The sequence below is a fragment of the Urocitellus parryii genome, chromosome 4 (genome assembly GCF_045843805.1).
Source record: "Urocitellus parryii isolate mUroPar1 chromosome 4, mUroPar1.hap1, whole genome shotgun sequence".
Taxonomy (NCBI): Eukaryota; Metazoa; Chordata; class Mammalia; order Rodentia; family Sciuridae; genus Urocitellus; species Urocitellus parryii.
In genome coordinates this window covers 204308239-204321943 of record NC_135534.1, presented here as the reverse complement: position 1 = coordinate 204321943, position 13705 = coordinate 204308239, and the positions used below count along the sequence as shown (strand labels likewise).

Genomic DNA, 13705 nt, shown 5'->3' with positions numbered 1-13705 from the left:
GACAGTTGCTGGGCTGTTGCCTATTTCTTTATTTATGCTGGGGATTGAGCCCAGGGCCTCATGCATGCCAAACACTCAGCCACTGAGCTGCACCTCAGTTCCTAGAAATATTCTTTGTGCAAGGTTTTGATCTTGATGGTCTTTAATAGTAGTTTGTTTCTTTTCTTTTGGTACTAGATGGAACCTGGGGTGCTCTACCACTGAACTGTATCCTCAGTTCTTTTTATTTTAAGACAGTCTTACTAAGTTGCTGAGTCAGGTCTTGAACTTTCAATCCTCAGCTTCCAGAGGAGCTGGGATTACAGGCACACATCACTACACCCAACTGCTTGTAATAGTTCCTGTAATCAGGTGTCTGTGCATGAGATCTCTTTTTTTATAACCTTCCAGATTTATTTGTTAGTGTTATGGTTTAGATTCAGGGTGATAAGGTGTCCCCCAAAAGCTCATGTGTGAGACAATGCAAGAAAGTTTAGAGGTGAAATGACTGGATTATGACTTTTAACCTGATTAGTGCATTAGTCTTCTAATAGAGATTAATTAACTGGGTGGTAATTGTGGCAGGAAGGGTGTGGCCAGAGGAGGTGGGTCATGGGGGTATGCACTGGGGGAATGGATTTTGTTCTTGGTGAGCCCAGCTCTTTGCTTCCTGGTGCCATGTTCCTAGCTGCCTCCCTTCACTACACCCTCCCACCTGAGGTCTGCCTCACCTCAGGCACAGAACAAGGGATCAGTCAGCTAAGGAATGAGACCTCTGGAACCATGAGCAACAAATAAACTTTTCCTCCCCTAAAATCTTCTTGTCTGGTCTTTTGGTCATAGCAACAAGATGACTAAACAGTTAGGGTTTGACACAGTGATTTTGATAACGACTACTGAGCCACATCCCTTATTTATTTACTTATTTATTTTTTTGGTACCAGGAATTGAACTCAGGGCACTCAACCACTGAGCCACATCTCCAGCCCTATTTTGTATTTTATTTAGAGACAGGGTCTCACTGAATTGTTTAGCACTTGCTACTGCTGAGGCTGGCTTTGAACTAGAGATCCTCTTGCCTCAGCCTCCCAAGCTGCTGGGATTATAGGTGTGGGCCACCATACCTGGCTTATTTATTATTTATTTTGAGATAAGCTCTAAATTGCCTAGGCTGGCCTTGAACTTGAGAACCTCTTCCCCTCAGCCTCCCAAATCACAGGATTTCAGGTGTGCACCACTGCACCCACCTGAAAACATCGTTTTGATGAATCATTCTGTAATTACATTTTGTGTTCGGTGTAGCTAGGTTTCAGTTGTTCTTTAGAGCCAGGATAGATCTGTCCCAGTTTGTTGGTCTGGTACCACATTGGAGGGGAGTAACTGGTGACTGGGGTGTCAGTGTCAAACTCTTTTTTTTTTTTTTTTAAAGAGAGAGGGAGAGAAAGAGAGAGAGAGAGAGAGAGAGCTGGGGATCGAACCCGGGGCGCACGCATGCCAGGCCAGCGCGCTACCGCTTGAGCCACATCCCCAGCCCCTCAGTGTCAAACTCTTTTAGCCATATTTGAGCAATGAGGGGGTTTAGGAGTAGTCCTCAGGCTAAGTTTACCTAGAGTTCATTGTTATGTTTAATTTTTGCCTGTTTGTAGGCATTGTCTATAATCTCAAAGTACTGGGCTAGCATAATTTTGTTAGAAATTACACTTGTGTAGAATTTTGACAGGTAACAGGCACAAAGTTTTAAAAGGAAATGAAACCAACAAAAGCATAACAAATCAAGTTTGCATTAAAGTTTTGGAGCACAACACTACTCTTAATGGAAACAAACTGAATAAGTGTAACAACTTCAGAGAATTATGTGAGACCTATTGTAGCCACTTTGCACGTGCATGTGTGTGGTGGTGGGTACTGGGGTTCCATCTAGAGCCTCATTGCATGCTAAGCAAGCGCACTACCACTGAGCTCTTTTTAAGAAAAACTTATTTCCGAGGCAGGGTCTCTAAGCTGCCCAGTCTGGCCTTGAACCTGGCCTTGAACACAGCCTCTTGAGGGATCACATCATGCCTGGCTCTGGCCTCTTATTTATTTTTTTTGTAGGTGGGTCTTAGTTTCCCCAGAGGGATTTATGTAGTATTAGTAATAACATAGACATATTCTTATGTAACCAAGATAATTTAGAGCAAATGCCGCAGTCTGGCTGGGCACAAAATAACTGAGCCGCCACAAAGCCTTGTAGGTTCAAACAGCAACTCTTTATTCCCGAACTCTCACCGGCACTCTACACACACTTCCCCGGAATATACTCCCTCCACGGGGCTCCGAATGCTAATTCTCCCAGAACCCCTTGAGAACTCAATGGGAACTCCAAAGTAGTGGGCAGCAGGATCTGCCCTAACCCCAGAGCCGCCCTAATCCGGGAGCAGGGTCACCTTTCAACCATTCCCTCTAGCAAAATGCCAGGCGTCATTCCGACTAAACTGTGGCTCTCAACAAGCAATTTTATCATTTAACATAATGTGACTGAGTTGAATTAAGAGTGTTATAAAAAGGATTACAAAATGGCAATTATCAAGAATATAAGCAACAATAAGTGTGGGCGAGGATGTAGGGGAAAAGGTACATTCACATTATTGTTGGAACTCCACTATGGAAAGCAGTACGGAGATTCCTCAGAAAACTGGGAATGGAACCACTATTTGACCCAGCTATTCCACTCCTCAATTTATACCCAAAGAACTTAAAAGCAGCATACTACAATGATGCAGCTAGTCAATGTTTATAGCAGCTCAATTCACAATAGCTAAAGTATGGAACTAACCTAGATGGCCTTCAACAGATGAATGGAGAAAGAAAATGTGGTACATATACACAAAGGAATATTACTCAGCCTTAAAGAATGAAATTACAGCATTTGCAGGTAAATGGATGGAGCTGGAGAATAACCATGCTAAGTGAAATAAGCTAAAACCAAAGGTTGAATTTTTCTCTTATTGATAAGAGGATGCTAATCCATAATGGGGATGAGATGAGGAAGAATGAAGGAACTTTAGATTGTGCAGAGGGGAGTGAGGGGAGTGGGTATAGGGATGGGAAGGACAGTGGAATGAGACAGACATTATTACCCTATATACATGTATGATTACACTACCTGGTGTGACTCTGCACCATGTTCAGCCAGAGGAAGGAGAAATTGTGCTCCATTTGTGTACAATGTGTCAAAATGTATTCTATTGTCATGTATAACTAATTAGAACAAATTTTTTAAAAAGGTTTTAAAAAAAGGGGGACTATTATATAATTTGAATAAAAAGTTGCATTGGGGATGTTACCCAAGTTACCCACTAGGTGGATTAAAGGATTCTGTCAAGTTATCCATAGTAGTTACTGATTCTGAAAATAATTCATTTATTTTATTTTTAGGGGCAGAACTGGAATTGAACCCAGGGGTGCTTTTCCACTAAGAAATACCTCCAGCCCTTTTTATTTTTAGGCACGGTCTTGCTAAGTTGCCCACACTGGCTTTAAACTTGAGATCCTCCTGCCTCAGCCTCCTGAGTTGTGATTGTGAAATTCTGACATCATTATCATATCAATGGAAAAAATAGCCATAAACAAGGAAAAATTTAGGAGGGGCAAAGCTATTATTATGCTAGGGCATCTAGTTCTGATGTCAACTCCTCATCTTGGTTTGTACTTCAAATGCCTCTGGTTATGGTTTGGTCCACTTTGTGGACGAGGCTTGTCTTCTTGAAACGGACATTTAGTTGTTCAGTTTATAGGACTTTTTTTGGTACTGGAAAATGAACCTAGGAGCATGTACCACTGAACCACATCTCCAGTCCTTTTTATTTTGAGACAGGGTTTTGCTGACTTGCCAAGGTTGGCCTCAAACTTTGAAATCCTCCTTCCGTGGCCTCCTGAGTCACTGGGATTATAGGTGTGCATCATTGGGTCTGGCTTAGTTTATAGGATGTTAGGAAAAGAGAAGTTTGAATTTTTAACTGGAGAGTTACAGCCAGATATTAGAGGAAACATTTGGCTTGATGATTGACATGAGTGTGGCAACAAAGTGACTCACCAAATAGTGGAAAAAAAAAAAAAAAAAAAAAACTGGCAAAAGTGAAAATTTTGTTCCAGACTGACTAAACTATTCCAGCATGTGATGAAGACAATACAGGACAAAATACAAAGTTTAAGTGTCATAGATTTGAGCCAGTTGTAAAGGTTCTAAGGAAATTACAAAAGGTTTATAAAAGGAATACTGCATATAATCAAAATGGCTAAATTTTAGAAGAGGATAATTTTTTCCCAAAATTGAACATTAATATACTGATACAAAACAGGCCTGTAATGTCAGGGACTTGGGAGGCTGAGACAGGAGGACTGCAAGTTCAAGTGATGTCATTCCTCACTCCCAGCTTCTTCCCAACCCAGGAAGGCAGTACTGCAGAGCACCAGCTTCAGAGTCAGACTTGGCCTCAAATCTCTGCTCTCTCATTTACAGCTCTGTGACCTTGGGTATTCACTGTCTCTCTGAAGCCGAGTTGCTCTCGACTAAAACACTCAGGGGTCACTCCAGGAGAACTGGGCTGACTGGGCTGCGCAAAATAACCACACAAGAGACACAAATACCTTTTTCTTTGGGGGTGCTGTGACAGCTCCTCCAACCTTAAGGGCCCACAGAAAGAGAGAGAGAGAGAGAGAACACACACTGACCCCTTTTAATTGAGAAGCTATTCAAATAAGGCAAGGGGTCAGGTTTAAGGGGGCTGAGTCTAGCTTCATGTCTGCTGTCAGCAAGCTGCCTGACATCTAGGAAGGCCATACCCAAGGGCACAGTAAGGGGACACACACAAGGCATTTCCATGGAACGTTCTATCCCAAACAGGGCAAGGGGTTACATTACAAAGGAACAGATGAGCATAGCTCTACCCATGGGGCTGTAGGAAGGCACCCCCATCCACAAAGACACAGTCAGGGGAAACCTAGAAGAGAGGGGCTGTCTAGCAGCATGGGTGCCTGAGGCTACATCGCCCAGCAGGGGAGTTAACTCAGTCACTTCATGCTGAGCCTCAATGGGACAGTAAACTAATTCCTCACAGAATGCTCTTGAGCATTAGAGACAATAGGTATAAGGCTGTTAAAATCCAAGGCAGGCTCTCTCCCCCAAGTAGGAATAGGGATTAGAGGGAGAAAGAATTGGTATACAGACTGATGCCAAGATTGCTCATGTTTATTAGCAAATGGAATACACATGCCGATACTCAGGATCACAGGGACATTTTAGGAACCTTAGAATTGGGAATACCCCCTCCTCCCTGACTCCCTCTTCTCTGAGCTCCCTCCTTACTTCATTTGGGATCTTCAGCAAAGGGCTTCTAGCATTTTCTCACTGGAAACTTAGTGTTGCACTGGCTGGGCTCTTGCTGTTTCTCAAGTCCAAATCCACCTGTCCCTGTGGGTCTTGGACCTGAGGCTGAGCCTCAGCTCAGTCATTCACGTCCAGACCAAATTCTGGATACAACTCTTTGCTGGTGACACCTCGGATCACGGCTGAAATGGAGAAAAATGAATGAGTGTCCAGTAGGGAGAGGCAGAAGGAAGTAAGCCAAACCCCAGGCCAGCATCACTGGCCTGACCCACACAGGACAGCACTCCTGGCTTCTAGCTAGTGCTCACACTTACGCCTCACCCAGTGGCAAAGGTAAAAGCTTCTCCTTCTAGGCCTCTCTCTATGGGCCCTGCCTGGCCCTACCATACTAACAGCTCACACTTGAGCTTTCCACACACCAGATACCGTGTTCAGAACTTGCGCTGTGAGCACCTGTCTCCCTGGACACTCACCTCATTCCACAGAGTGAAATGAAGCTCCCCAGAATCCTTCACCACACAGAACAGCTAAAGTCCTTGCCTGAACTATAAACGGAAGCCAGGCAGTGATGTGCACCTGTAACCCCCGCTACTGGACAGGCAGAGGTGGGAGGTTCACTTGAACCCAGGAGTTGGGAGCCAGCCTGGGCAATAATGAGAAAACCCACCTCAAAAGAGGGAGCTGGGATTATAGCTCAGCAGTAAAGCACTTGCCTTGCACATGTGAGGCACTGGGTTCGATCCTCAGCACCACATAAAAATATAGATATTGTGTCCATCTTAAAAAAAAAAAAAAAAAAGTCAGAGCCATGGTGAATGCCTATAATCACAGTGGCTAGGGAGGCCGAGGCAGAAGGATCACAAGTTCAAGGCCAGCCTCAGCAAGCGAGGCCCTGAGAAACTTAGTGAGACCCTGTCTCAAAATAAAAAATAAAAAGGGCTGGAAATGTAGCTCAGAAGTTAAACACCCCTGGGTTTAATCCCTGGTACCATTAAAAAAAAAAAAAAAAGGGGCAGGCTTGGTGGCACATTCCTGTGATTCCAATGACTCTGGAGGATCCCACATTGAGGCCAGCCTGTGCAACTTAGTGAGACTCTGACTCAAAAAATAAAAAAGGACTGGGGATGGAGCTCAGTGACAGAGCATTCCTGGGTTCAAATCCCAATAACTGCAAAACAAAACAAAACAAAACAAGAATTTTAGTGAAAACTGACTGCCTCTCAGACCTGCTGAAAACCCAACATCTTAGCATAGCCCAGGCACCAGCCCTTGCTGGTCTGTGGCCTGTGTGAGCTGCGCCTCCTGCTGCTTCAGACTCATCTTCCCCCCACTGGGAAGGGTTCTCCTCAGGCTCCTCGGAGCACCTTACATTGTCCTCACCTGCAACCGCGGTCTCTCCTCAGCTCTGCTCTTAACACATTTTATCACTAATCTGCTGTGTTCCTTTACTTACCAACCATTCCGCCCCACCCTCACGACACTACAACTCAAGCCACAGGACCTTCAAGTGTCTGTTCACCAAAGTAAGATCTGTGCAGTGCCTGGCACAGAGGAGGTGCCCCCAAAATACTCGCTGAATAAACCAAAAAGGGGTAGGCCACTGGACCCTACAACAGCAGATCTCAAGCAGAGTTCTAAGTAGAATGCTTCCACCCACTCAGCAGCACTCTCCTCACATCCTTTCTTCTTGGGCCCCTGATCACTCGCCCTTCATCCATTTTCCTCGTTTTCTCCTGCTCTGGGATCCATTCTCCAACAAAACACAGGGGAAATGGGACTCCTCTCTGCCGAGGAAGCTTGGATGCTCACAACTTCCTGCACTAAGTGCAGAACTCATGCAGCAACTGGGTAGCTCTGAATGATACCCAGGCTGCTGGATGCCAGGGCTGTCCACCAGGCCAGGCCAGCTGATGGAACTGGAGGGTCTATACAAGGCCATCTGCACATTTCCTTACCTCATATCAGCCTTACTTTGGAGACACACAGGTGTGTCTGCCTTGGTTAAAACTCTCTGGATAGCAAGATTTAGTTCAAGGAGGAACAGAATACTCTTTGAAGCCACAAAGCGTCACTCTTACACCTCCTGCCTCTTTGGACAGACAATTGAGCCACAGATGGTATCTCTGTAGGCTCCGAAGAAGGGGGAACCTTAGTTCATGATCTTGCAGATGGGTTAAGTCCTGGTCTAAAGCACTTCAGAGAAGGCTCTGTGCTTGAGGAAAAATCCCTGGGACTCAGGTAAGAATAGTTGTATTACTGCTTTGCTGGGCGGCCAGAGGGGGCAGAGGCTGGTGAGGAGAGGGGTGGGGCATTCCAAGAGCAGGGCAGCTGAGAAGAGCAGGAGGTTGGCAAGTTTGGAGGCCCAGGAGCAAAACCCAACACTGCTAGGGGAGGGGACACATTTGGATCCCTGGTGGCTCCTCTAGAGCCTGTTGCTCACCTAGCTTTCCCAGCAGCATCTGTCCTACATCCTTGATGTCATTATACTCGTGGAGCAGGGAGATGTGTTCCTCCATTTCATCCTCACTGTAGCCTCTAGGGTGAGCAACGAGAGAAAGGGAGAGAGCACCGTGGGAAAGTTGATAAGGATCTGAGCTAGGCAGCAAGGAGGCATGTATTTAGCAAATGTTCACTACTGGACTTTTAGGTGCAAGGCACTGGGAACACAGTGATGATAGCATAGATGCTACCCTCTTTTTTTTTTTTTTTTAATATTTATTTTTTAGTTCTCGGCGGACACAACATCTTTGTTGGTATGTGGTGCTGAGGATCGAACCCGGGCTGCACGCATGCCAGGCGAGCGCGCTACCGCTTGAGCCACATCCCCAGCCCAGATGCTACCCTCTTGAAGCTTGTAGCTGGTAGAGGATCTGCTCTGCATGCCCTGTTCCCTAGGTAACCCTGGCCATAGCTGAGGGACTCACAGATGGGACACAAGATCCAGACAGAATCCATTAAGTGTGAAACGACATTCCATGGCTGGCTGCAGCAAGAGGCTTGGAGAACTTGGGGAAAAGCCAGCCTGCCTTAGGCACTGAAAGCCCTCCTCCCAGCCAGAATACAATCTGGGTGTAGGTGGAAGCTGAGGACAGAATGCAGCTTAAGAAAGACTAGAAGAGTGACTCTATCCTGGACAGTTTTCAATTCTCATTTCCAAGTTTTTTCCAGCCCAACCAACACTCCACCAGAGAGGCTGCTGAGGCCTCTGGTGAATCCAATGGTGCCATTCTTTTTCTTTCTCTGGTACTGGGATTCACTCAGGGGCACTTGGCCACTGAGCCACATCCCAGCCCTACTTTGTATTTTATTTAGAAACAGGGTCTCACTGAGTTGCTTAGCAGCCCCTTGCTTTTTGTTGAGACTGGCTTTGAACTCAAGATCCTCCTGCCTCAGCCTCCCGAGCTGCTGGGATTATAGGCGTGCGCCTGGGATTATAGGCCTGCGCCACCACGCCCGGCTTTTTCTTATTTTAATATTTTGTTTAGATGTTGGTGGGCCTTTATTTTTTTTCATTTATATGTGATGCTGAAAATTGAACACAGTGCCTCAAATATGCTACACAGGTTCTCTACTACTGAGCCCCAGCCCTGCCATTCTTCTTTTATGCCAAGCCAGTGTGACCATATCAGTTACAGAGCACTAGTTGAAGTTTCTGTTGTTGCTGTTTCTTGTGGTACTGGGTTCAAACCCAGGGCCTTGTGTATACCAGGCACTGAGCTGTGTCCCCCCAAAAGTTATCTAAACCATGCTAGGGAGCCCCAAAAGACTTACCCAGAAATTAATTGGGAGATTTCCCTTTCCAACATCCTCTTTTTCTCTTTTAGTTTCTGAATTTCATGGTGCAAGGACTCCTCACCGGTTCCTGCAGCTGGGCCAGACTTGGAAGATGGCCTCTGAGTGGCATAAAAAGTCATCAGTGGGACTGACCAGTTATCCACCATTCAGAGCCTGTGTGATGTCCCCCAATAGCCACCCCCCACTTTTGCTTAGTAATAGACTCCTAAGCCCCCAAATAAAACATTTCCTAGTTTCCTTTGGAATTAGAGTGACCCTATGACTAAGTTCTGCCAAATAGAACTTCATCAGAAGTGATATATATATATAAAATCTGGGGAAAGTCCTTCCAGGGAGAGGGCACCTTTCTCTGGCCTTCCTTTTTCTTGCTGCCTGAAATGTGGATGTAAAGCTGGAGCTGAACAGAAATCGTGCACAATGAGGCAGAAGCCATGTTGAGGATGTGGTAGGACAGATGGAGGTTTAGGTCTCTAGTGACTCTTAAAGCCATTGTTAAGAGTTTTCTTTCACTGCTGGCCAAACCTAATCCTAGCTAAATGGCCCACCCTGGCCCCCAACATGACTCCAGAGAATGCACTCCAGGTCTCTTTCTTAGGTTCTCTTCTTCTTAAGTCTGCAAATATCACCAGATAGCATAACCCTCCATGGGGCTACAGTTCATCTTTGTCCTTTCTGTCTCTAAAGCCACAACAGCTAGTGCCTAGTATGTGGCTAATCTTTAGGAAGTGTATGTTGGATGAACGGTCTACATGGGATACAAGAGGCAATAAAAGATTTTGTTCCTGCTCCTGGTGGTTCAGTGGCTCATAACTGGTCACTCAACAATAGTGGATATCCAGCCTGGCCCCTTTCTTCAAGGAACTTATATCCTAGGCTCAAAGAGAAAACACCCAACAATTAGGTCAATCCTCCAGACAGGATCTAATGTAAAGCTCTACTCACATGTCACTTCACCAGAAAGGCCTTCCCTGACCACTTGCCTCATTCACCTACATCACCCTGTCCTGATCTTGTATTGCATTTCAACACCTCAAGTACATTTCATAAGTATTTTCATACACCTGTTATTATGATAAACTCCATGGGGACAGTGACTTTGTTTTGTTCCCTGACAGCACCGAGTCTATAGATGTATCTGGCATATAACAGACACTCAATAAACATTTGTCAAATGAATGAGTGAATGATATGTTAATCATAAAAAGTGTCCTAAGGGAGTGTCTAACAGGACAGCAGTTTCAGACTGGATAAATAGGAAGGCACAGATACTCTGTAGGCAGCTCTAAGTGTCCACAGAAAGTCAGGGTTAGAGAGTCATGCACACTGGGGCAAGTTGGAGGCACAGGACAGAGACTTCTGAGGGAGTGTGCAGAAAAAGAACAGCAGAGAGAGAAGGGAGAAACTACTCAGAGCCAGGCACAGTGGCACATACCTATAATGGGGGTTGAGGTAGGAGACTAAGTTTCTTGGCAACTTAGCAAGATCCTGTCTCAAAATAACAATTACAGGGGCTGGAGATGTAGCTTCAGTGGTAGAGCACCTCTGGGTTCAATCCTTGATACGCTCCATATTATAAAAGGAGCAGCAGGAGGCAGAGGGGCCAGTTAAGAAGGCAAAGAAAAACAGAGGCAGGAGACAAAGCTGAGGGTTCGCTCAGGCTGTAGGAGACTGCTGCAGTTCAAACTCATCAGCTCTGCCTGTGAGACTTTGTCTCTGGCACTCAGAGACCTCAGGTCAAAAATGGGGATGATTGGGGCTGGGGATGTGGCTCAAGCGGTAGCACGCTTGCCTGGCATGCGTGCGGCCCGGGTTCGATCCTCAGCACCACATACAAACAAAGATGTTGTGTCCGTCGAAAATAAATAAATAAATAAATAAATAAAATAAAATTCTCTCTTTAAAGAAAAAAAAATGGGGATGATAAAGTATCTGCCTCAAAAGTTACTGGAAGGACTTAGGAGATATATTAGAATAAGCTAATTGGGATAAAGTGCTCAATAAAGCCTTCTTATCCCTGCATGGTAATGCAAGCCTGAAGACCCAGTGCATGGGAGATTGAGGCAGGAGGAGGTTGTTTAACCCAAGCTGGACGCCAGCCTGGGCAACACAGTGAGACCCCCATGCCTAAACTTTTTTTTTTTTTTTAAATTAAAGTCTTATTTTGTTTTGTGGTATTGGGGATGGAATCCAGGGACTTGTGCATACTAGACAAGTGCACTACACTGAGCTACATCTCTAGCCCCATGAATCCTTTTTTTATTTTTTTTTTTAAAGAGAGAGTGAGAGAGGAGAGAGAGAATTTTTAATATTTATTTTTTAGTTTTCGGCAGACACAACATCTTTGTTGGTATGTGGTGCTGAGGATCGAACCCGGGTCACACGCATGCCAGGCGAGAGCGCTACCGCTGGAGCCACATCCCCAGCCCCATGAATCTTTTTTTTAATTAATTAATTAACTAATATAACAGGGATTGAAACCAGGGGCTCCTAATCACTGAGCCACAACCCCAGCCCCCTCTCTTTTTAAATATGTTTTAGTTGCAGTTGAACATAATACCTTTATTTCATTTATTCATTTTTATATGATGCTGAGGATTGAACCCAGGGCCTCACACACGCTAGGTGAGCGCTCTACTGCTAAGTCACAATCCCAGCCCTCCCAGGCCTTTTTATATTTTATTTAGAGACAGGATCTTGCTAAATTGCTGAGGCTGGCCTTGAACTTTCAGTCTTGCCTCAGCCTCCCAAGCCACTAGGACTACAAGGCATGGGCCACAGCACCCAGCGAAGGCTTGTTTTTAAAAAGGGAAAGAATGATGGGCTGGGATTGTGGCTCAGGGGTACGGTGCTCATGTAGCACGTCTGAGGCCCTGGTTTTGATCCTCAGCACACATTAAAATAAAGGGTTGTGTCCAACTTTTTTTTTTTTTAAGAGAGAGAGAGAGAATTTTAATATTTATTTATTTTTTAGTTTTCGGTGGACACAACATCTTTGTATGTGGTGCTGAGGATCGAACCCGGGCCACATGCATGCCAGGCGAGCACGCTACCACTTGAGCCACATCCCCAGCCCTTTTTTACTTTTTTAAAAAAAATAAATGTTTAAAAAAATAAATAAAAAGGGAAGAAATGAATTAAGAGAACAAGTAAGGCATGATTTGGAATCCAACGAGGGTTCAGGGAGGTCAAAGGCAGTCCACACTGTTTCTCTGGGAGAAAATATCATACAACCTGATGCTTTTCACAGATTGTGGTTTCCCACCCTGTCATTTGGGCTTACTGCCACTTATCCATTAGGCCTCACCTTCAGCCTCACCATTTCTGGGGAGGCTTCCTTGCACAACTAAAGTCTGGGCTCCCCTCTTCAAACCAGGCTCATACTATCCTAGAATTTTTTAGTCTGTTTCCTCCTCATCCTGTGGCTCCTGGAGGGAAAAAATTGGTTGGCAGAGCATCCCAGGTGCCCAGTTAAGGGCAGGAGCTTCATCAATGAACAAATACCAAGTTTTTCATGATCTAATTGAGAGGGGTGATGGAAACCCCATCATGGGTAATCAGAGTAAAGGAGGAGGATGAGTTTTTGAAAAAGAGACTAGAAGCTATAAGAGTGGACCGCACGAACATCAAGAGCTGGGGGGGAGATTAAAAGCGGGGCTGGGTGAAGGGAAACACCTTAGCAGAAGGACTGAAGTAAGGGAGGGGAAAAAGCAGCTGAGGCAGGAGGGGGAGGCCAGCACAGCCCTTTGAAGACTGGAGGGCAGGAGGAAGGGAAGGGACTGCGAAGTGACCTGGGATTTTTCAGCAGAACAGATCCCGCTGGGAGAAGTCGTTGAGGAGGGCTGAGCAGCGTGGGCTGCAGTGGGATGGAGAGGAGGGTGGGGCACCGACATACTCACAGGGGATCGGAAGGCCCCGCGGGAACTTCGGTTCTGTCCGGGTTCAGTCCTAGAGAGAAGGCCGAGGGAAAAAGCTTGGTGGGACTGCGAGCCGCTTGGAAAGGAACGGGGAACCGTGGGTGCAGGAGGAGCAGCAGTTGGGAAGTAGGGGTGACCGGACCGGTGCTGCCGGGAGCTACACTCCCGGAATCAGGGCCGGGACCCTCGAGGAAGGAGGGGTTGTGGGAAAGAGTGCCAGGAGGGCTGGGTGGGGGTGCTGAAGGGGATTTCTGAAAGTCCGGGGAGGAGCTGCAAGGAATCAGGAAAGGGACTAATGCCAGTTCCTCACCCACCTCCTGAGCCCCGGGGTCCGAGGCCCCCGGGCCGGGAGGTTCTGTGGTGCAGGAGGATCCAGGGCGAGGACTGGAGAGTGACGCCTCAGGTGCTCGGGATGAAAAGAATTCGGCGGCCGCAGCCAGAAACCGTCGCACGAAAAGCTGCGCGCGCACCCAGCGAGCGCAGCCCCCGCCCCTTCCCGGAGTGGGCGGGGACAGCGGCTGCGCGCGCGCGCGCAGCTTTCTTTGTGACTCCACCCGCCCACCGCGGCTCGCGGTGGCCTGGCCACACCCCTCTCTCCGTCATCTTTCCTGTTAACCAATCAGATTGGGGAATTTAGACCACGCCCACC

General features: G+C 46.4%; 1 protein-coding gene across 1 annotated transcript; it reads right to left on the bottom strand.

The window, feature by feature from the left end:
• Positions 1-5188: 5188 nt before the first annotated feature.
• Positions 5189-13659, bottom strand: Swi5 (SWI5 homologous recombination repair protein). The gene is made up of 6 exons (XM_026386460.2): positions 13619-13659; positions 13371-13574; positions 13039-13087; positions 9119-9240; positions 7788-7882; positions 5189-5529 (listed from the first exon to the last, which is right to left on the bottom strand). The coding sequence occupies exons 1-6, from the start codon at positions 13657-13659 to the stop codon at positions 5465-5467; spliced, it is 576 nt and encodes a 191-aa protein (XP_026242245.2). The 3' UTR covers positions 5189-5464.
• Positions 13660-13705: the final 46 nt, after the last annotated feature.

Coding starts and splice junctions, on each gene's coding strand:
- Swi5 (XM_026386460.2), bottom strand. CDS start 13,659: ATGACGGAGAGAGGGGTGTGGCCAGGCCACCGCGAGCCGCG. Junction 13,575..13,618: donor CCAGGCCACCGCGAGCCGCG/GTGGGCGGGTGG, acceptor GCGCGCGCGCAG/CCGCTGTCCCCGCCCACTCC. Junction 5,530..7,787: donor GATGCTGCTGGGAAAGCTAG/GTGAGCAACAGG, acceptor TCTCCATTTCAG/CCGTGATCCGAGGTGTCACC.